This window comes from Onychostoma macrolepis, chromosome 08 (assembly GCF_012432095.1).
Source record: "Onychostoma macrolepis isolate SWU-2019 chromosome 08, ASM1243209v1, whole genome shotgun sequence".
Lineage (NCBI taxonomy): Eukaryota > Metazoa > Chordata > Actinopteri > Cypriniformes > Cyprinidae > Onychostoma > Onychostoma macrolepis.
In genome coordinates this window covers 473309-496783 of record NC_081162.1, presented here as the reverse complement: position 1 = coordinate 496783, position 23475 = coordinate 473309, and the positions used below count along the sequence as shown (strand labels likewise).

The window sequence follows — 23475 nt, the reverse complement described above, 5'->3', positions numbered from 1 at the left end:
TCCTCCTGCCATCAAATGAGGGACAAAGGCTGATCCCTCCTTTCCATTTATAACTGCTCTCTGTATTCATTTAATCATTTATTGATTTATTTTTTTTAAATTATTATTATTTTGTATTTATTTTTTAACCTACATGTATAATATGGACATGTATATGTGTTTCCCCATGATTTTATTTCTCTGTATAATATATGTATTGCTTTGGCAACATTGTGATGTTACACAGTCATGCCAATAAAGCTAATTTGAATAGAGATAGAATAGAGATAGAGATAGAATAGAGATAGAGAGAGAGAGAGAGAGAGAGAGAGAGAGAGAGAGAGAGAGAGAGAGAGAGAGAGAGAGAGAGATAGAGAGATAGAGAGAGAGATAGAGAGATAGAGAGAGATAGAGAGATAGAGAGATAGAGAGATAGAGATAGAGAGAGAGAGAGAGAGAGAGAAGGGCGGGATCAGGAAAGATCCGTGAGCTGGGACTCAAACTCAGGACGGCTAACAACACTGTCCTGTGTTCTTTTAACCTAATTCACAGTTTACTAATTGCCTTCTATAATTATTAATTGCGTGCTGTTATGGTCATTAAGACAGAATTTAAATTTTGTTGAATGTAGTCCAATTTGGTTTGTTTCCATTTCTCATGAAAGGGAGTTGACTGGGCGGGTGAGAGCAGAAGATTTTAAAAATAAGGGCCACGCTAATCAACATAAATCTTTTCATTAATACTGGACCTGGCAGTTTGCTAAGTTTCGAATTATTATTAAACAGCCTTTATTCGTCGTGTCTGAACTCGTTCACTCTAAGCGAGGGAAGAGTGAAGAGTGTTAATTAGAAGGCGGGACTATTTCACCATATTGCGTGTTGTACTTTCTCCCATTCAAGTAATATGCATGAACTGTCTTTAAAAAGTCCTTTATTGTCATCATCCCCTGACCAGTTTCATCATCCATCTGTCAAAATATAACATCCAGTTGTTCAGCAAAAAAAAAAAAAAAAAAAAAACAGTACTGAAATGATCAATGCTCGTATTTGTACAGACAGAAACATTTACAAGCTGTATTTCTTCTCAGTTTGGGGGGAAATCTAAAATGACAGTGGCTGAATGTGTTAGAGTATAGAGTACTTACTGTTATACAACCCAAAAATACTGTGGTATGTTACATTGTAAATGAGCAGGAAACCTACTATTAAAGTTTGGTTATAGCACCACTTATAGACAAAAGTTTTTTGTGCATAACCAAATTTTGGCATAAAATTTAATTTAGCTTTCTTTCATTCTTAAAGTACAATCTCTCTTTTCAGGCATGCTGAATATACCAGTAAATCATAAAAAAAAACAAAAGAGAGAAACAACAAAATCGTCTCAAACTGCTTTTATTACATCTTAAATAACAGTACATTTTAATATAGTTTCTATCTTGCATCCAGCTTTCTGTTGTACACTGACTTTAAAATTAAATACAAAAGATGGATAAGGGTACAGTGGGAATGCAGAGCTGTAAGTTATTCGTATGGAGAGAGGCAAGAAGAGGACAGGGAAGAGAGGGAGAAAGAAAAGCAAATTTAGTTCATTTTTAGTTTTTTTTTTTTCTCTTGCCAACTCCAGGCCTAACGCACAACGACAGCACTTTTTTGTTTTGTTTTGTTTTTTTTGTACAGAATGTTGCAGAGAAATAACAGAATGGAAGAAATGCCACTACAGCTAAGGAAAGAGCGCTTTTCTTGATACATGTCGAGAGGGAACAACAGAAAAGTTCTGCCATTCAAATGCTGCGTCTTTTTTTTCCTTTTTTTTATTAAAGAACAAAAAAACCTGTTTGTTACAAAATGTCTCTAGCACTGTCTTTGTATCTGAAATTTTTCTTTTGCTACAGAGAGAGATTTCTTTGTTCTAGTTATTTGAGTGTGTATGTTTGTACAGGGTCAGTGTCAGTGTGTGTGTGTGTGTGTGTGTGTGTGTGTGTGTGGGATTCACAAACTCTCCAGGGACAGAACAACTCACCATTTGCTGTTGTGATCAACATGTTTGCTTCTCTTTAGTGCATAGCTTTGAAAGTTAAACTAAATTGTGTATGCACAGAGTAGCAAAAGAAAAAAAAAAAAAGAAGGAAAAAAAAATAAATACTGTGATGATCTATTTAACAGGTTATTAAAAAAAAAAAAAAGAAAAAAAAAAAAGAGAGAAAAACATCAAGGACTTAGTTCCATATGCACCTCTTAAGCAATTCTACAGCATGCGATTCTACGAGTTTCCCACCCATGGCAGACAACCAAAATAAGATTTTTTTTTTGATATTTTTTTTAACTTAAAAAGTTTTCAATATCATTATTTTCAAACATTGATTTATACAACATGTCATTCACAGAGTAGTAACTGTTTTCCAAGCACAAAACGGGCACCTCTGTTGAAACCAAAAAAAATGAAGAACTGCCTTCAACATCCTCCACATCGAAGATAAGAAAAATATAAAATAAAATTATTAAAATGATTGGTTAATCTTCATTGAATTACTCTACATTTTCCAAAAAGCATGAGGAGAAGTATGGTTAAAATTGACATGGTTTCATCTTCGAAAATCAAGCATTCGTCATCATGAACAGCACGTGCTTGGTTAGTTAACGTATTTGCAAAACTGTATTACTTGTGCAAACAAAAATTCGCAACTAGACAAAAAAAAAAGAACAACATTAATAATCAAATTTCCTGGGACTAAATATACAGGCCTGATAGCAGCTAGTGGACCCCTGATCAAATCCTTTACCGTTTTTACTGATGTAAAGAAGCTCTGTGACAGACAGCTTGGAGAACGTCACGCTTGTTTTAATTCCTAACTATAAATTTGATCCCGAAACATTTAAAAACTAGGAGACAAAAGCACACCTGCGATCCTGACTGGGGGAGAGGTCCAAAAAAGGCCCATAAAGCTATCGAGCTAGTTCTTTTAGAAAAACCGCCTGTTTTCACGTTAAAGATAATGACGTTAGCATAATGACAATAGCAGTGGAATGAGTGTCTTGTGTTCTCTCAATACAGTATCAGAAAATGGTCCCAGAAGGATGCACAATTATCAACTTTTATCCACTTACCAACTACAATCTAGCTGAGTGTAACAATTGTGCTCTTTTTTTTTTTTTTTTTCCAAAGAAGAAATTTTTGCTCTTTTGTTGTTTATAGATGTTGGGGTCAGTTCTGTTGTGTTTGAGAAGGAGAGAGGGGAATAAAATCGAACATTTTCATTTTGGAATGGTCTTCCAGTCAACCTTAGAGTCCGGATGCGATCTGGAAAGAAAGGGGAAAAAGAAAACGTGAAAACGTTTCAGTGACCCAAGAAACCCATCCACGATCAGCTGGGACCCAAAGCCAAAGCAAGCGTTTTTAACAGCAGGTGGCAGTAGTCGTAATGAGCTGCTGCAGCCTCGAACAATCGGTCTCCATCAGCTATTTCTTCGCAAATCTGACATTGCTGGGTGCTTGGCATCAGAAAGCTGCTGAGGACGCACCTTAAACAATGATACGATCAAACAGACAATGTTTCTGATGCATTCGCTATTATTTAGTCACAAGGTGCGGTTATGGACTATTCCATAAGTGCGAGTAATAGTGTTCACACTGAACATGCCAAAAAGAAAAAGAGCCCTTTAAATACCCAGATGATGCACTTAACTCTTTCCCCGCCAGCGTTTTTGCCGATTTACACTAAAATTTCAGGGCCCCCAGAATATTTTTTTGTATGAACATGCAATACATCAAAATAAAGATCACACCCTACACTCTACTTTCAAACAAAAAAATCTGTTTGTTTAAATACATAAATAATAAAATCTGTTTTATTCTAGCTTCAAGTATAGTTTTTTGTTCAAATCAACACATGAATGTAGGCTTCATAAAAAAGCAACATTCTGAGCAAAAAGCTGAGAAAATCATCAAATACTAGCATCTGGATCATATTCAGTAATATTATCAAAGCAAAGATGCAGTAGATGGCTTCCATCAGTATCCCAAATCTTGCACAGGCCTTTACCACTTTCTGGATTGATATTTCACTCTGTAACATTAGGCAATTTTCATTTATATGCGGTTCACATTATTTTTCATATGCATTCATATAAGATCGCTCGCTTCTGCGTCTTCCTGGTCGGCACTTTCTAGACTCACTCAGGAGATGCATAATAGCGTATAAGACTGAAAACACGGAAATTCCATGTTTGGCAGGGAAAGAGTTAAATAATCGAAAAAACGACGTGTATAATTCATACACTAGTGCATGGTGTATAGTGCATCGTTTGGGACGCAGCTACAGTCTTAAGCCCTGAATATCAGCTGATGTCAGAATTGGTGTGACCTGTTAAATGAGTAGCTAAAAATGAGCAGTTTACCTTACGGCTTTAATTCCAGATCTTAAGGAAACTATCCCAGGAGCCGGTGGCCACAGCCATCCCGTCGTCAGTGACACCCAAGCAGCTGACACGGTTATCGTGACCCGCCAAAACTCCTGCAAGCACACAACATACACGTCACTTTATATTGAACCTCTTACGGTGACACACATCTCATGTCTCATCCCATCTGTTGACATTCGTTTGAAATAAAAGGATGTTCATAAAATGCATACATATAATTTGCAAAAACAGAGCAAACGGGATACAACAGACACACAGTAAGGATGTGTGTGTGTGTGTGTGGTGATGGACTATTTTCTGTGAATGTGACAGACTTCCTTCATTAGCTGCTATAGGTAAACAACTACAAGAATCGAAAAGTTCTCAAAAGTGAACATTATCTGAAGTTCTCAAAATTCATATTAAACCTCTGGCTGTCACAGCTTTATTTGGTTCCCTTTCTCCATCGCCTGACATACCCAAATATAAGACTCGTGTTGAAGCTTTTGTAACACTCCTGGCAAGACATTTAATTTGACTAAATTGGAAATCAGCTGCAACCCCTACTCATCCTTTATGGATTAAAGATGAATTTTTTGTTGTTGTTGTTAACTAAAGTGAATCAGACACAATGAAAGGAAGTTCTGATAATTTCTATAAAACCTGGGGTCCCCTTCTAGATTGTTTAGGAAAGTGAAATGTTCTTAAATATCTTTCCCTCCTCAAGGTACAGATTACTAGCCTACTTCATCTTTAGCATCATTTTCTTGACCAAGCTTTTTATGGCCTTCTATTTATTTATTTAACGGTTTATTTTAATATCATTATGTTGGTATATTATTATTCACTACCCTTGTGTTTTTTCTTTTTGGATTCAGAGTTGCTGCTTATTTGTGTAGAATAAGTACATATACAGTATTGACCCGAATATAAGAATGTTTTTTTTTCTTGGAAATGCACCTGAAAAAACGCGGTCGTCCTATATTCAGGCTCTAGACTTTGACATGCCAATAATACACCCACAACAATAGGTGGCGCCAAATACGCGTAAAATGAGTGTGCCAAGAAATACATAATGTACTGGGTGTGTTATAACGTCAGAACATCTCGAGTGAAAACAAAAGAAAAAGAAAAGCTTACAGCAGCACGAGTCGTGACTGTAGCCTGATGGGACCAAACTGATTTGAAGAAGACTACAATAAGACTTCACTTCTATGGTTAATGACATTTTGCTAGGCTACTATGAGATGGATAGTCTAATTGTTATATAATTCAGATGGGCTACCTGTTATTTTCAGAAAAGTGTATGTTTTAAACTGTGATTGGTGGTACATTTCACCAATATTTTCCATACTTTCAAAACAAAAGGTACATCTTGAAAAGGGTCGTCTTATATTCGGGTCAATACGGTACATGTCATCAATCACTCTATATCTGTAATTGTATGGTGTAACCCGCTGAGGTGGAGAAAATTGATTGAATGAATAAATTGATTGACTGATTAAATAAAATATTTGTGCTAAAAACCATAATGCTTACAACAACAATACATTAAAATAATAAGACATTAATTACCAGTTTGCAATATCAAGCAGCACAACAAAATGTTCTGCTTAAATAACTGGAAGTGAATGACACCAGGAGCCTCGTCACTAAGGACTGTGGACTAAATGTAGCTGTAGATTCGTTTGTTCAGGTGTTTGATCACACCAAAGCGCTGGCTTGGTCAGTAAGTTCAGGTTTGTGAAATAAGTCACCCATGCATCAACATGACTGCAGAAGATCTCCTCTTTGACACTGACCTGCACGGTCGGCTTTAAGAGCATCCCACACGTTGCAGTTGAAATCGTCGTAGCCGGCGAGCAGCAGGCGTCCGCTTTTGGAAAAGGCCACGGAGGTGATCCCACAGATGATGTTGTCGTGAGAATAAACCATCAGCTCTTGATCGGCACGCAGGTCAAACAGCCTGCAGGTGGCGTCGTCCGAGCCCGTGGCAAACGCATTTCCATTGGGGAAGAACTGAGACGAGACAGCGAGGTTACCATGTTATACATGCAATGCACACCTGTCATGTAGGGCTGCACGATTAATCGAATGTGATTGTCATGCGCATCTCGTCAGTAAAGTCGATTCTGTGATTAGTAGTAAATCTCCATCACCTGCTTTCAGAAGGAGCAGCATTTACTACACAGAGGCGTAGTTCACTGACAAATTACGCAAAAAAAATATATCTTATATATAATTATATATAATAGAAATTATATTAATAGAAATATATACATGTAAATATTTTCAAAATATATACTGTATGTCTCTTTATATATAAAATATACACCTTACACACGTATATTATGTAAAACTTATTTTGAATGCAATTAAACGTGATTAATCGTTTGACAGCACTACTTCTTACACAGAATAAGGCACGCAACATGTTTCATAGCATTCTAAGCAGTGATAAAGTAAAAAAATAAAAAAATATTATAATGAAAATAATAATAATAATGAGAACTCCGATAAATCATATATTGCCGTGTGTTTATTAGTCACGCTGAATCAATGAAAGCAGTTCAATCTTGTTTATTCAGCTGGTGCTATAGGGATCTGCTGGGTTTCTTCTGCGGGGTGTATTTGGAGTGTCTCTGGCCTTCAGACGGAGATTTACTACTGATCACAGAACCCTGCTTCACTGACAACATACGCATGACAATCACGATTGCGATTTCATTGTGATTTATCGTGCAGCCCGAGTGTATGTCGGCGAGTGCGTGTGAGATGCTTACACAGATGGCGTTGATGTCGGACTCGTGGCCGGTGAAAGTTTGCCTGCACATGCCTTCTCTGACGTCCCACAGCTTAGCAGAGGCGTCACAGGCACCTGACACGAACAGACGTGTATCCGGGGCCAGAGACAGTGACATTACGTCACCGGTGTGACCTGCAAATGTGGTCGTCTGCTGCCCCGTCTCGATATCCCACAGAGCACTGTAAGACAAACAAACACTCACAGTTACACTCTTCAAGTTATTATTACTGTGAACAAAAATGTTGTCAATTTTGTGAATTTAGATGGAAAGGAAGCATGTAATGTGAACGAGCCACTCTGAAAACACGGTGTTATAAGCTGAGTGTATGTAAATGAACACAGTGCTGCTCTACACTCTGATAAAAACAGCACAGCAGACTTTACATTTGATTATCACACTAAACCATATCGCATTCTCAGGTATTGTTAGAATTAATATAAGTTACTTAGAGTAACACCGTCTCTCAACATTTGGAGCTTACCGAATGTTAATTCTACATCCTGCATCTACACTGCCATTCAAATGTTTGGGACCAGTAGTAAGATTATGTTTTTTAAAGAAGTTTCTTATGCTCATCGACAAGGCTGTATCTATTTGATCAAAAATACAGAAAAAGATAATAAATTTAATAATTTGTGAAATATTATTGCAATTTAAAACAACAGTTTTCTATTTCAATATACTTTAAAACAATTTATTTCTGTGATCAAAGCTGTATTTTCAGCATCATTACTCCAGTCTTCAGTGTCACATGATCCTTCAGAAATCATTCTAGTATGCTGATTTATAATCCATGTTGGAAAGTTGTCCAGCTTAATATTTTTTGGGACATATTACTTTTTTCAGGATTCGTTGATAAACAATAAGTTAAAAAGAACAGCGTTTATTCAAAATAGAAATTTTGTGTTACAATACACACACACTACTATTGAAAAGTTTGGGGTCAGTACATTTTTTCTTTCTTTTTTCTTTTTTTAAAGAAATGAATACTTTTATTCAGCAAGGATGTGTTAAATGGATAAGAAGTGACAGTAAAGACTTACATTGTTAGAAAAGATTTATATTTTGAATAAATGCTGTTATTTTTAACTTATTCAAAGAATCAAAGAAAGCAGTATCACAGGTTCCAAAAAAATATGAAGCAGCACAACAGTTTCAACACTGATAAAACAGCAGGATTTCTGAAGGATTGTGAGACACTGAAAAATGATGCTGAAAATTTAGTGCTGCGTCACAGAAATAAATAATATTTTAAAGTATATTAAAATAGGAAACCAATAATAGAAATTACAATAATATTTCACAATATTACTGTTTTTGGCAGTGTAAGTGACTAATTTTGCTTTCAAAACTGAAAATTTTGCTGAAATGGTGAAGCTTTTTCACACTGGCTGCATCTTAAATCATAGTTAAACCTCTGCAAAAATCTTCTTTTTGTAAAGAAAACCAAAGGTAGTAAAGACAGCTGACGTTCCTCGTAATATCTCTCACAACTGAAACATTTACATTTCAGCATTTAGCAGACACTTATCCAAAAAAAAAAAGTCAGAGCCAACAATATTCTTAAGTGATACAGGTAGAATTTTTTTTACTCCAATTGATATACCAGTAAAAATTGTTTACTGTTTAGAGGTATAAATATAACGACCTGTATAAAAATGATCCTGTTAACAGACCTGATCCAGTGCTCAAGGAAATGACTAAATGCTACAACATTAAAAACAGCAGAATTGTGTTCATTTAAACACAAAGCACAGTTCAAAAGTGAAATTTCACACAGTGAAGTGTATGTTATCAGAGAGAACGTCATGGGAACGGAGTGGCTGGTTCTGAGGCAGTACCCAAACTCACCAGGTGGTGTCGCCTGAGCTAGTGACGATCTGGTTATCGTCCAGGAAGCGGCAGCAGGACAGATAGCCTGTGTGAAGACAGCAGTTAAACAGCAGGAAGGAGAGCGTAACATGAGCGTAACTCACTCCCACTCCCCAAGAGAAAGCACATGGTTTTGTGAAAACCGTTACCTGTGTGTCCAGCCAGCTCACGGCTGACGCGCACGTTCCCCTCACGGGTCTTCAGGTTGTAGATGGAGCAAATGTTATCCAAGCCTCCACAGGCCACATAGTTTCCAGACGGCGCATAGGCGCAAGTCATCACCCACGAGGAACGCAGCGGAATAGCATGCACCTACACATCAACATGTCAAATTCATTTGAGTTTTCATATGATGCATTCACTACTAATGCTGAATCTCTATTAACCTGAAGCTTATACAGGTGACAGAATATAAAAACAGGTTTGCTGGCTCTACTTGTATCATTGCACAATTGTCAAATAATGAGATCAGACTTCAGACATACAGATATATCTAATACAATCAGAAGTCAAGTTAATGATTCTTTGAATTTATACGTGTTTCACAGGTGACAATGCAACAATTGGCCTTAACTATATACTAAATACAAAACAATGTGGTAACATATTTCATCCATGCATTATGAAACATAGCTTATTACAATACTTACATGCATCTTCGAACCATAATGATCATAATATGAAACATAACATTAAAGCCAAAAAAAAAAAAAGGATTTTGCACGAGTGCAGAGCTCCGTGAGCTTGCTCTGAACTGAAGTTATTGATGCTTTATTGATTATAAAGGGAGCGCTCTTTGCCCGCTATCAGTATGCAACTCATTCATAATTTGAAGAAGAGTTTTAATGCTACACACTGCAAAGCATCATAGGACATACCTCATTAAATTAATTGAGAGAATCCAGACAAATAAGTGATTTAACATGTTGAGTCACTACATCTAATCATCAGTTCACACATGTATTTGCCGTTCACATTTACCTTGTTTGTAGTATAGCTGTCCCAGATAATTAGTTTTCCATCCTGGGAAGCACTAACAAGAAGCCTGCAAACACAGAGAGAGGGGGGAAATAAAGAGACTGAGAACAATCGGGGCAATTTCAAATCTTTCTGAACATCTGTGTTATGAAAACAGTCTGAGAGAAGTCTGACGATTCTAAAATCTATATAAAACATGCCATATGAAGACGTAGGGCATGCTTTGCATAAAGACAAACTATATTTTGAGATTAAAGTAGTAAAATAAACCGAAAACAGTGTTCACATGATATCCATAAATGCTACAATTTGATAATAAGCATTACATTTTAAAACAATAAGGTACGGGAGATTGGCTAATGGTTGTTAGTTATAATGTGCAGGTGCAGAAATATTTCAACCTCAAGAGACATATTATTATACACAGAAGCGGACAGTAGTGAAGTATTTTTACTTTACTCAAGTAAATTTAAAAAGTACCTGTAGTTTATCAGTGTTTTTCTTTGGAAAACTTTACTTCACTACATTCCTAATGTCATACCTTTTACTGCACTACATTTCATAAAGGTAAAACAAACAACAACTTTTATTTAATACTTAGGAAACATTAAAAATGTAGTACTTTCTTGTACTCAAGTAAATCTTTGAATTACTTTTACTTGAGTAAAAGAAGAAAGTAACAGATTTCTAATGTAATTAAGTATTAAATGATATTTAATATGAAACAGTGCGGTAAAAAGTACAATATTATGTTTTGGAATGTTGTGAAGTAAAGTTTTCTGAAGAAAAACCCTCTGATGAAGTACAGACAGTTACAGCAGAGTAAAACTACTTCACTACTGTCCGCCTCTGCTTTTACAAAAGAGTTCCTAAATATTAAATGACTGATGTCATCCTAGTAGTAGATCTAGTGGTGACATGTAAACTAAGCCATTAGTTGTATGGGTGCTGCTATGGTACAGAAAGATGTTACCTCCTAAGATAATACATGCTTACTGGGCACATTTTGCCAATAAAGTAAGGGAATTTTAAATGAAAATATAAATGGCATGAAATGAGCATTAAATGTCTCACGGTGACCTGCACTGCGAGCAGCTAAACAGCGTGTGAAGACTGAGCTCTTCTGTTCTGGAGCGTCCTGATATGTGTCGAGCACGAGCATCTCACTCAAGGACAAGTGTGTACAGTGAATGCACAGTGCTCCTGTTTCAACGTAACTGAACATGTGTGTAATTATAAACGCTCTTGGTAGTTACAGCTTCACACAAAGTTAAGTGAGACAGAAATAGCAGCAGCAGCTCATCTGTGGAGACAGAACGAAGATCACAGGCACTAAAATACAGAAACGCAAAGGAGTTTCCTTTGAGCCAAACAAAGACACTCGGGTTTAATCAGACCACCTTGAAATATTTACAGTATAATAATTAATTATATTCAATTTTACTAATATATTACACTATATATTTTCTTTAGAACGATTTAATTTGGTGCGATTAAAGTAAAAATAACACGTTAAAACGATGAACACATTTAACACACCCCGTGCCAGCCGAGACCTGTACTTCGTCTTTGCATTGCACTGCATGCTGATGAACATGATGCAGGACGACGACTGACTGCGTGACGTATCCTAATTGAATGCAGCTATATGACCCCAAATTTCAAGATATGAGGGCAAAAAAACATTTTTGTTGTATATTTAAATCTAGGGGTGTAACGGTACACGTATTCGTATTGAACCGTTCAGTACGAGGCTTTCGGTTCGGTACACATTACCAAACGAACTGTTTGGACTAATCCCATTACATTTGGAAAATAAAAGAGCTTAAAGTGTGTGAAATATAATGTTCTCAGTTCAAACGACGTAACAGGCAGCGTGCTGTCTGCCCCACGATAACCTCCTCTTGCTGAGGTAAGAAAGACACAGCCGACGACAGCCTGAGATATTGTCAAAAACATCAATTATTGACAATATTAAGAGGATTTGGCATTTCCAATTAATGTAGGCCTGTTACTTTATTTTATTAGGCCTATTATTATGAGGTTACTTTTATTATTAAATTAAGATTACAATTAATTTGCCCCGCAACAATTACCACATAACTGACATGTTGCGAGGATAACAAAAGATTAAGCTATTTACTCCTCAATTAAAATGTTTTTAAAAAAGGTATATTATTAGTGGTGCAACGGATCACAAAACTCACGGTTCAGATCATACTACGGATTTTGAGTCATGGATCGGATCATTTTTCAGATCATCAAAAAAAAAAAAGAGTTTGCTTTTCATTAATTACTAAAAGCTTACTTTAAGTACTTTTATACCCCAGCAGAAACTACTAGCTTAACTACTAAAAGTCAGTAATAAAACAAGAACAATTACACAAATTACAAGCATAGATGAACAGCCTACAATATAAAATTATAAATAAAGACCGTATCAGTAGTATTCAGGTCCAGAAATGTAAAAATTAAGTGTAAAACAACACAATAATGCTTACTGTATAAGTTAAATACAAATGATTAGCAGAGAGAAGCAGGTATTATAGGCTACTGTCTCTTTAAGATTAAATTCATGGACCTAATACTGACACGCATCCGGTTTCTTTCTCAGCTGTATACGTTAACTTAAGACATAACCGACTATGTTTACCAGAATACTTGCCAAAACGGGTATTTTAACATAACTTTGTGTGTATGCATCCATCCGTTGAGGCGTTGTCTGAAATGCGATCTGAATGCCTCTCTCTCTCAGCGTGTGTGCACTTTAGTGTGTGTGGCAGTGGCTGAGCGCAGAAAACGGTGCGCGAGTCCCGATTCGACTTTTGCAAGACAAAACGCGTTCAAATTATATACTTTCACTCTATGGTGGTTAAACTTATCAGTGAATCCGTGAATCACATGCGTGCCGAACCGTGGGGACTGGTCCGTATGGATCATGGATCATCTACGATCCGTTGCATCCCTATATATTATACAATGAATTATAGGCCTATACTTAAAATATTAACACTGCAGTCATCAGTATAAATTAATGAAATAAAAGCTTTTATTTCAAGCACTGACTTTCAAACAACCTGTTTAACACTAAATATGTTTCGTCTCGTTTTTTCCCCACTATGTACGGGCCACAAGGGAAATATTAAGGGAATAAATTGAAACAGTTAGCTAGGTTATATACCGTTATCAGCCCATGTTGAAGTAGATTCGTCTCTCTATGCGGCGTCAGATGACGAGAGCTACGTCATTCCGTTTTTACTGTCACTTTCTGCAGTGAATTGACTGCGATTAAGATGTTCACCGGCGTAACTCTTGCGCAAAGTTTGCATGTTACTTGTGTAATATCCATTGGCTAGCCTTCATGGTTTAAAACAGAAATATTTCCAACATTGGGACATAACCAATTACCCCCGTACCGTACCGAACCGTAACACCACTGTGTCATATCGAACCGAACCGTGAATTTTGTGAACCGTTACACCTCCATTTAAATCATATAATATAGTTAAGCAATATCACTCGAGCTAGACTGCTGTTTTTCCTTCAATATCTGCACAATTACAAACGGGATATTGATTTTATACAACATCTCAAAAAGAAAGTTAATATTGTTACATTTTAGGCATTATTGTCTTTTTTTGCTCAATTTCAGTTCCAATCAAAGCCCAGAAGAACTACTGCGCCTTTCTGAGCAACACGTCGCAGTTTCGTTCGTGAATAAATCCACGTTTTTGAACGAATCAAGTGAGACAAATGATTCAGGCACCCATTCATAAAGACAGGGACTTGCTTTGATTCCGCTGTTTGAATGAATCGGTTGAATGACTGACTGACTGAATGAATTACCCATTAAGACAGTGACTTGCTGCCACCTACTGGTGGTTTTAGTTTCATATTTGGAGTATTATTTTTTTATTATTATTTTAACTCATTAATGCTCATTTAAAATATATTAATATGGTAGCATTATTTATGCAATTTTAATTGCAGTGTAAATGCGTTCGTGCAATCTATACAAGTCTGTTACAGGGATGTAACAATGCACCCAAGCCAGTTGAAAACCGATAAAAATGTATGCCAATTCAAGCCGGTTGAGATGTTAAATGAATCATGATACAGTTGGGGGTGGGGTTTATATGAATGTATCTCTGAAGGGAACGAACTGTCTTCAGAAAAGTTCAGATTACATTATCTTTTCATGTTGCATATTGAAGCATTTATAAGTGCAGCGCTACTTTGTTTACAGCAGTTACCAAGTAAGAGAGTGTAATAACGTTTTCATTCAGTCTGCTGTTTTTGCTTCGTTTTATGTAGTTTAGTTTCACAAAGCTAAAGTCAATTTTCAATTATACAATTTGAATAAAAACTATAACTATACAACAAAACTATAACTTGCTAAAATAAATCTCTTCATATAAACAAAATTTAAATCATAATATAGCTTATTTGTATTATTTATCTATTTGATTTGGAGTTTGTTTTAAAATTTAAATTTAGATTTGTTATTTGATATTTCAGGGTGTATTCACACCAGGAAAGTCCGCTAGTTCACTTGCTTTGGTCCGGACCAAATTCAATGTTGATTTTTTGTGCTTGGTGCGGTTCGATTTCACCCTGCCCTTTTTGCAAGTGAACCAGAAATTGTTAACAAAACCACACGTGTGCTAAGGTCATCCATTCATTGGACAGAAATTCTCAAGCAGGGAAAAACCATGGAGATCTTTCGTAGTGCAATTTTTATTCTTTCACTGATTCCGTGTTATCAGATACTAATGCAATATGAAGAAATTTATGAGCATCAAATGAGACAATGCCATACGATGCTGTAATTACGACTTGCCGAAAATAAAATCTATAGATATAAAATACTTAAATTTATCTAGGTTAAATGTTTAAACTAGCATTTTGATATGCTTTAACCATATCCAATTGTTTGTGCGGAGAGTGGAAGCTGAAGCGCGCTTCAGGACATCAGTGGAAACAAATTAAATACGCCGTAATTGTTGCTCATAAAGGTAATAATAATAATACATAGTTCGGGACTGTAAAGGGTCTATTTTTATTTGTGTGCACTAACAATATCAAGAAAACGTTGTGCTTTTCTAAAATAAAGAAAACTAATAGGATGCGCTTGCCGTCCCGGTCTTGAACAGGAGCGCTTCACAAAAATGAACCGAAACTCTGAATATTTTCCTTACAGACTTGATGAATATATCTACAGAAAGCTTTGAATTACTACAAAACTAAATAATTTATATCCAAAACAAAAACTCTTTCATTATGTAATCCATAAAGATGCTTTTCTTTCTAAAGGCGTATCCAATGATGAGATGGTGAGTAAGAGTGCAACGATAAATCAATTAATCTACCAATTCTGTGATTTTCCTAATGCATCGCGATTCTCCCTTGAATTGATTCTCAACTTAGTTTTTAACAGCAGATGGCGCTCTAGGTTAGTTTTTAACTGCACACTCAAATGCTCACGAAGAAGACCGCTTGTGCGTTCAACTGAGTGGTTAAATGTACTTGCACCTCTTCTGCTTTTATGACGCAAGATTAAATGTAAACACAACCCACTGTGAACACTCTTGTAATTCGCTTCAACCTTTTTGAACTTTATGAACGATTATTTTAAGTTCAAGTGGTATGTGTGTGTGTAAGGAACTGAAAGCAAGCTATTTCTAAAGCATGCAGTGCCATCTGCTGTTAAAACTAAGCTCAGAATTGATTTCAGAGAGAACTGCGATGCATTAGATTAATCGATTTATCGTTACACCCCTAATGGCGAGTCAGGATTTTTAACTTCATCTTTGTGACACTGACTCAGAAAACACTAGTTTATTAATAAATAATTCAAATATCTCCTTAATATTTCCCCCAGACACATTCATTGTAACTTTTGCTGGGGCTTTGTGCCAAACTTTTTTTTGGCATTGCAGATTAAAAACAAATGATTTAAGCTATTGAAATGCAAACAACAGCACTATATGCGCGAGCTGTGTATTTCTTAGCGTGCTTTCTGCAATTGGGTCGGATCGAAGCCGGTTCATATTTACACCTTAAACCGTACCAGAATTCGTTTGGAAGCGGACCGAGACCACCTCTTCAGCTGTGTCTCGGTGTGATTGTTTTGTGCGCATCTGAGTGTGATTGCTGTTTTCACACCTGCCCAAAAGATCCACACCAAGAGGGGAAACGAACTTGAGTTCATTTCAATCAAACCAAACAAGACAGGTGTGAATACACCCTTAATTTCACAAAGAAATGTGCAGCAAATCGGAAATCGTGAGAAAATCGTATCGTGAAATCAGTATTGTGAATTGTATCGCATTATGAGTTGAGTGAATCATACATCCCTAGTTTATATGTAATACATTCTCTGGTAAACCTAAATATTTCTAAAGCTACATTTCTATAATGTTTGCTCAATGCTACTTTTCATCATAATAATGACTTTAAATGAACTTTTGGGGGGTAATTTTGCAGCTCAAATTGATGTGTGCATCAATTTGAGATTAATGCAATTAATCTGAAAATCATGTGGTTCATTTGATTAAAACATGTAAATTGCTTGCCCTAATTATATCATATTCAGGTTTTAAAATTAACACTTCACCGTGGGTGAAAATCAACCATGTCAAGTAACACATCAACTAAATAGCCAGTTTGGTGAGATACAATTCATCAATGAATGTCCTCCAAACAAAAGCCTCTGACATCAGCAAAACAAAATGTAAAGAGGTTTGTGCACTGGACAGAAAGCTCTACATCTTTAAAATTCAAATACATTGTTTTGTATGAGTGTACGCAAACCAGCAGCACCACTCACCAGCATCTGTTAGTGGACTGCCATGCCACTCACATAGATGTCCATTATATTAACAATGATTTGTGACAAAGTCTTATACATACTGGATCTGACTTCACTAGGTTGTAAGATAGGTTGAGCATTTTTCAGTAATAAGTTGCCTGTATACTAGTGATTAACTGTTCTGGATTGCTGCCTTTCTTGAACTTGAGAACGTGAGTACAGAACGACATGTTCAGTGTATGATACCTGCTTCACTTCCAGTGTGCACCATAAGACCAGGCTAGTTTTTGTCTTTTTTATGGACGTCAAGGAGGAGCAGCTACTTTGACTCTTGTGAGGAAACAGCTGATCACATTGTGAATTGACAGCCTGTCAGCTAATCTTAACATGTTTGCAAACATTCATTTTGGAGTTGTATTTAAAAATAATAGTTAAATAATAAAAAAAAATTAACATTTTTTACAAATACAATTAAAATTTTAGTTACTTTTTCTTATTTGTAAGTAGCTTCTACTCTAGTCCTCTTTTTCTTGGACATGTCCTGGCCGGGACTTCTAAATTACCCAACATGTCCAGGTTTTGACTTGGTTTCTTATTGTTTTCAATACTTGCTGAAGGTAATGACTGAAAAGTAGTTTAGTTGTAGTAGCAGGCATTGTACATAATCAACCAAACATGGTTAAAAGCTGGACATTTTGGGCAATTTAGAAATTCTAGCCATGGCATGTCCAGGGAAAAACAAAAACAACTCTCACTGCTGTGGTACAATAACCAAAATAAACACAGTTCTTAAAGCATCTATAAATCATGGTAACATATTTCCTATTGAAAACAGAAAAAGTTCAGCACACCAAGGCTCCAAAAATACATGTGATAGTCTGTTATTAAAAGCCTAGGTGTGTCGACTTTCTGTTTTCATTATTATTATATTTTTGAGCACCCTGTTCGATGTGTGTGCTTTTGTTTTGATTTTGGTTTAGCATACTGCCTATTCTTATGAAAGTGACTTTAGGAGGAAAATGTATTTAACTGTCATGAACAAATGTCACATTGAAAAAAAAAGGAAATCTTTACTATCTTTAGACAAATCAATTTTTCTTATATGGAAAACATTTTCTTTAGATTTTGCAGTAAGTGTGATCCAGACATGATTGTGTGTGATTGCCTCAGCAGACTCCGAGGCAAAGCTGTTGTGTAGCCTATAAAGTGATCTCTGCTGAGCCAGTCACATACTGCGTGCATGTAGCCGAAAATCATCTTTGACCTGTTCATCAGCCTGCTGAAGATCACATAACATGACTCCTCATCAGCACTATTAACACTGTGAACTGACACCGCGCTACTAGTTTACAGCACAGGGCTCACCTTGAGTCAGTGCCCCAGTGCATGGCGTAGATCTTTGCCAAGTGTCCCCTCAGCGTCCGTCTAGTGCGCATCTGAATCCGCCCCACAGGCTCAATATTGGCTGTGATCTGCCGGAAACACATGAGAACAAAATCTAGTTCAAAAGAGACCCAACTGAAACTCCATCCGAATACAACGACATGATTTGAGAAGTGACAGAGGTTTGATGTTTATCGAGTCCTACCTGAGAGAGGGTGGCATCCGCACATGCTTTCCGTGCATCCTTGAGAAGAAAAACACAGATAAGACCACAAATACATACAGAATCGGTCTCACAGGACAGAAATGCAAAAGAAGTGTCATAACCAGGCACCACATGACTGAAATAGTTCAGAGTGACTAGCGCAGAAGGGAGGATCCACCGCTCACCGGGCCTGGTTACGACACTGCACGTCAATGTTCAAGTAAAAACACAACTGTGAGGGAGTATAATGAGTGAAGGTGCAGGGCTGTGCCGGTTCAATCAGATATGCCAGTTCTTTTGTTGATATTATCGTATGAACACTTCAGAAAGTGGCTCTCAACTCGTGGGTTGCAGCTCTGTTCTGAAAGCAGGGGAAAAACCTAATCAAATCCAACAAACCATGTAATCGTGCATGGTTAGGATACAAAATAGAAGCCTCGTAAACTTATCAAAAGGAGGAGAAAACACGGTCCAATCAACCTCAACAAACTGAGCCAAAACATTAGCTCAAATGGTGATAAAAACGCCAAGGCAATGTGTTCAATTCCCAATGAACAGGTTGCATTGAATGAAAGCGCTTAATATAATTCGTCACTTTTCCTAGTTTTGTATACTGTTGGTTAATGCAGTCACTTTAATGTTTCAATATTGAATTTAGAGAACATTTGTGTTACTTTGGTCAGTAAAGAATTTGGGTATTGAAGCAAAATCAGAATTGTACAGAGTTTATGAATTTGAATAAACAGGTTGTCTAAAGTGCAAACTCAGTGCGGATAGAGACACTACAAAGCACAAGCCTAGTGAACCGCATAAGAGACTGAAAGAGACTGATGCGGATGCACTGAGGGCAAAGAGAGCACCACTATGTCCTTCTCATTCTGAATGACAGAGTGAAACTCACTGCACATGGCGAACCCTTCCCGAAGGGCCCTTAGATGCCACAAACCCGGAATGAGTCTCTCGCAAACACTTCCAAACACTTTTTATTTTCTTCCAAATTCCGTTTTTTTTTTTTTTTTTTAAATGGACTTTTTAAAATGGTTTTAATGGTTACATTTTTATTAATCAAAAAACATGTCGTCTAATTAATTGAAATTAATTTAAAATTTTTAAGGCCCTATGAAATGTTTCATTTTTTCTTTTATTCAGTTCTATTTATTTACCAAATTCTGTGTTTTACATTATTTTTCTGGATTACATTTAAATGGTTTCATTAAATCGTGATAATTAAAAGCATCTATAATTAATAGATTTTATTTAAAAAATAATTTAGTATTATTTTATTATAATTTTCCCTAGAAATACTTAAAAAAAAATTCTGGTAAATATTCCTTAAATTATGTTTTAATAATCATTATAAGTAGTAATACTATCTTTACATTCATTCACACAGAGACACGCAGAACATGCAGGATTCATATTTAAATAGTAATTTTGCGGCTTAATATTCACAGACACTAGACCACATCGCGTTACAATTTAAGTGTACTGACCTACTTTTGATTTATCTGTCCAAAATTTGCCAAATTCCATGTTATACTGTAAATTACGTTTTTATGACTGGATTCCACGTTTTCTGCATTGCGGAAATCATAGGGCCCTAAAATTGTGACGTGCGACAGCATCTGCTGTGGTTATGTGTATCGAGTGTCAAGTGTGTGTGTGATGTGGTGTGTGCGTGATGTGGTGTGTGCAACAACTGACTCTGATCTGGTTTTTCAGCTGTTCAGCCTCCTGACGCAACTGGTCGAGTTCGCTCATTTTCTTCTGCTAGGCGATGGGCTTCACTCCGTCCGCTCACTAGCGCTCGCACTGATCTGAAAAACACAAATATCATCACTCTATTGGTTGCATATTATTAAATTGTACATTGTGTGTCATTTAAACAGTTCAGCAAGTTGACATCAACTCCAGGAGGATGCATTTCTAAATGTGTCCTGTCATCAAAACATATTAACAACACATTTCAAACAAACGCTCTGCTTTGAGCAGCATTGCCATCATTGAAACAGCACCCACAGCTCTGTATTTTGGGTAGAGTTTTGCGTGATCTGTTGGCCCAGAAAACACGATCACCCCATTACAAACCTGTCTGATTGGAGTGTGGTGGACACAAGTCAGCCTCATTATACAGCGCTTCTGACTGCTCGTTCAACCCACATCACTGCTGTGTGTGTGTGTGTGTGTACACATGCAAAAACACAGCTGACATCAGACAGCGCTATAGTTAGCACCGTTACCACTGGACACAGCGAGAAAAGACATTTCTAACACTAATGAAGGGATGCGAGCATGTCTCTCTCTCCGCCTGTGTCCTTGCCAACCCGTGAAGCCGTCGCTTAGCAACAGTGTTGTGCAGCGAGCCTGTGCTAAAGATCACCATTACCGCAGCACAGCGCAACACATCACACGGCTACACAAACGCTTCACGCAACAGCCGAGAGCAGCTAATCACATCACACCACGCTTAATTAGATCTTAGTTTGATCGAATCTACTTCCAACTACAAATCAGGAATGATACACTATTCTTGAGGACTCTGATGCTAATCTAAAACCAAGCAACATCAGGGTTTTTTATTTTTTCCCAAACACTAAAGTGTTCGCATTTAGTGATGTACTCTTAACCTCTGTAACCATGCAGTTTAGTGGTTCTCCCACACACATCCACATTTGAATGACCTGTTGTTAATCTAAGTGAAAGTAAACAGCTGGGAAAGAAAACGCACGTGTAGCACTATATTGGACCTGAATGTTCGGTCTTGAAGTGAAAGCAGTCTAATATTCCTCCTGTCTGTCATACATCAAACAACAGTGAGAGAAAATCTCGACTAAATCACTGTAAGAATAAGAAAATTAATTTACACAGTGAAAACTATGCAGTGTTTTTGAATAATTTGTACAATTTATGTAGCATTTATTGATTGTAGTTTTTTGTCCTGTTGTTTGTAATTAGTTATCTTGGTAACACTTTACAATAAGGTTCATTAGTTAACATGAACTAAGAATGAACAATACTTCTACAGTATATATTAATCTTAATGTTAGTTTCAGCATTTACTAATGCATTATTAAAATCACAAGTTGTACTAACATAAACAATGAACAACTATTTTTATCAACTAACATGAACAAACAATGAATAATGCATTTATTACACTGTTTATTCATCTTTGTTAATTGTTAATACATTAACTAATGTTAACAAATGACACCTTATTGTAAAGTGTTACCTTTATCTTCAGTGAGATTGAGTTGTTTTTGGGTTTTTTAGGCTTGTATTAGTTTTTCTGTGATATTGACAGTGGTGACAAGAATTATGAAAATTCTATGGTATCAAAAACTTTGATATAAAAACCTTATTAAAAGCAAAAATATCTATATTGTGATGTATATCGTTATATAAGACTTTGGTCATACTGCCCACCTCAAGCTTCTCAGCATGTTATTAACATTGGTGTGAACTAGGGATGTGCAAGACTAGTTGACTAAATGATACTGCTGCTGCTAGTTGACTTTGAAATACTAGCCATTTATTTATTTAATCAATCTGTAATTTGTTTTGCTTTATATTGTTACAAAGGCTCCATTTAAATGTTAGATTTAAAAATTTATTTCAATCGACCTCAGCACTTGCATGTGCTGGTTTTCTTTGTGTCACTCATAGCAGGATCAGAGAAATATTGTCCACTCAAATGATGAGCAAGGTGAGGGAGTATTTTGACTATAGTATAAGAAAACGGGAAAGTTTTGTATAGGCACTAGGCCCATGTCAAACTGGCATATAACAATTCTGAATGAACCTTACTTGACAACAACAGTTGCTATACATCAACACCCTAACAAATGAACAAAATTCCCTTTTCTTACGATTCTGCTTCCCGTCATGTGTATAGGTAGACTACTTTACATATATGAGAAGTGTGTTCAAACGTGGACGCACAAGTGGTGGCTATGGAAAAGAATATTTTGACATGCAGACTAATAAATATATTTATAACAGCGATAAATATATTTTCTGAAAAAAAGGCATGTTTTTTAACATCTAAAATGTGCTGCAACTTAGAATTCCACATCGACTCGTATAATGCAATTAACGTCAAGCAATCAAAACTCTACATTGTACTTATTGGTCCTGCACTGCCTATTTAATAAATATGTCTGTATAGACTAGCATCGATTAGGTGAATGCTTAACTGTACTGAACAATGATCATAATGTAAGACAAGCACATTGCATGTTAAAGGACTCATTTTTAGCAACACTCAATATGGGATTTAACTGTTTAAATTAGAGATTAAGTAGGCCATTTCAAATGGATTACATATAAAGACCGTCCCCAGTGTGAACTGACAAATAGCATGCAAAAACCGGACTGAATTTGTGCTTAACGTGTGTTGGTGTGAACAGGCCTTATACATGGCTGCACTCTGACAGAAACCCACATGTAAAACTACTTTCTGTTAATCGCTTAAACAGTGCAAGTAAAACTGTGTTCACGTCTATATGATGTTTCACAAAGCTGCTTTCTGAAAAAAAGAAAAGAAAAAAAACCTGGAATAAGCTGCATTCACATACAGGGTCAATGTGAACATCATGACAAATTGAATGTGATTTTTATTTGTCCATTACGGTCATTAAAGGAAGTTTAAGACTGGTTTCATGATCTTTTCTCATCCCTGACTTGTCAGTATGAGTGTTTTACTAGCGTCTCAACAACAAATAACATCAGAGTTAATAGGCCATCTCTGTCAATCAGTTCAAACGCTGCTCCAAAAACAAAACATATTCAACCAAATTGGCAACACAAACACATATATTTTTTTCTCTTCATATAGGTACAATGCCTCGCCCTACCCATTTAAACAATTAAAAGCCATAACAAAAACATACCGTACCCCTTCTGTACTTCACCGAAAGAAATAAATCCAGAGGTAAAAGCTTGAATTACATGGGTCAAGAGTTGGTTCGGTGATCAGAGAGAGCAGAGGAAAGTGCGAGTGGACACAGACATGGACCTCGTCCCGTTCTCAATGTCACTCCT

General features: G+C 36.4%; 1 protein-coding gene across 1 annotated transcript in view; it reads right to left on the bottom strand.

Annotated features, from left to right (window-relative positions):
- Nucleotides 1–1354: 1354 nt before the first annotated feature.
- Nucleotides 1355–23475, bottom strand: part of gnb1a (guanine nucleotide binding protein (G protein), beta polypeptide 1a) — a 48323-nt gene continuing 26202 nt past the window's right edge. The window contains exons 2-11 of the mRNA XM_058784022.1: nucleotides 20137–20249; nucleotides 18433–18471; nucleotides 18210–18316; nucleotides 10037–10100; nucleotides 9205–9367; nucleotides 9035–9101; nucleotides 7160–7361; nucleotides 6179–6395; nucleotides 4374–4489; nucleotides 1355–3276 (exon numbers count right to left, since the gene is read on the bottom strand). Of these exons, the coding sequence (XP_058640005.1) occupies nucleotides 4383–4489; nucleotides 6179–6395; nucleotides 7160–7361; nucleotides 9035–9101; nucleotides 9205–9367; nucleotides 10037–10100; nucleotides 18210–18316; nucleotides 18433–18471; nucleotides 20137–20193 (1023 nt within the window). The 5' untranslated portion in view covers nucleotides 20194–20249 and the 3' untranslated portion in view covers nucleotides 1355–3276; nucleotides 4374–4382. The remainder of the gene's footprint in view (nucleotides 3277–4373; nucleotides 4490–6178; nucleotides 6396–7159; nucleotides 7362–9034; nucleotides 9102–9204; nucleotides 9368–10036; nucleotides 10101–18209; nucleotides 18317–18432; nucleotides 18472–20136; nucleotides 20250–23475) is intronic.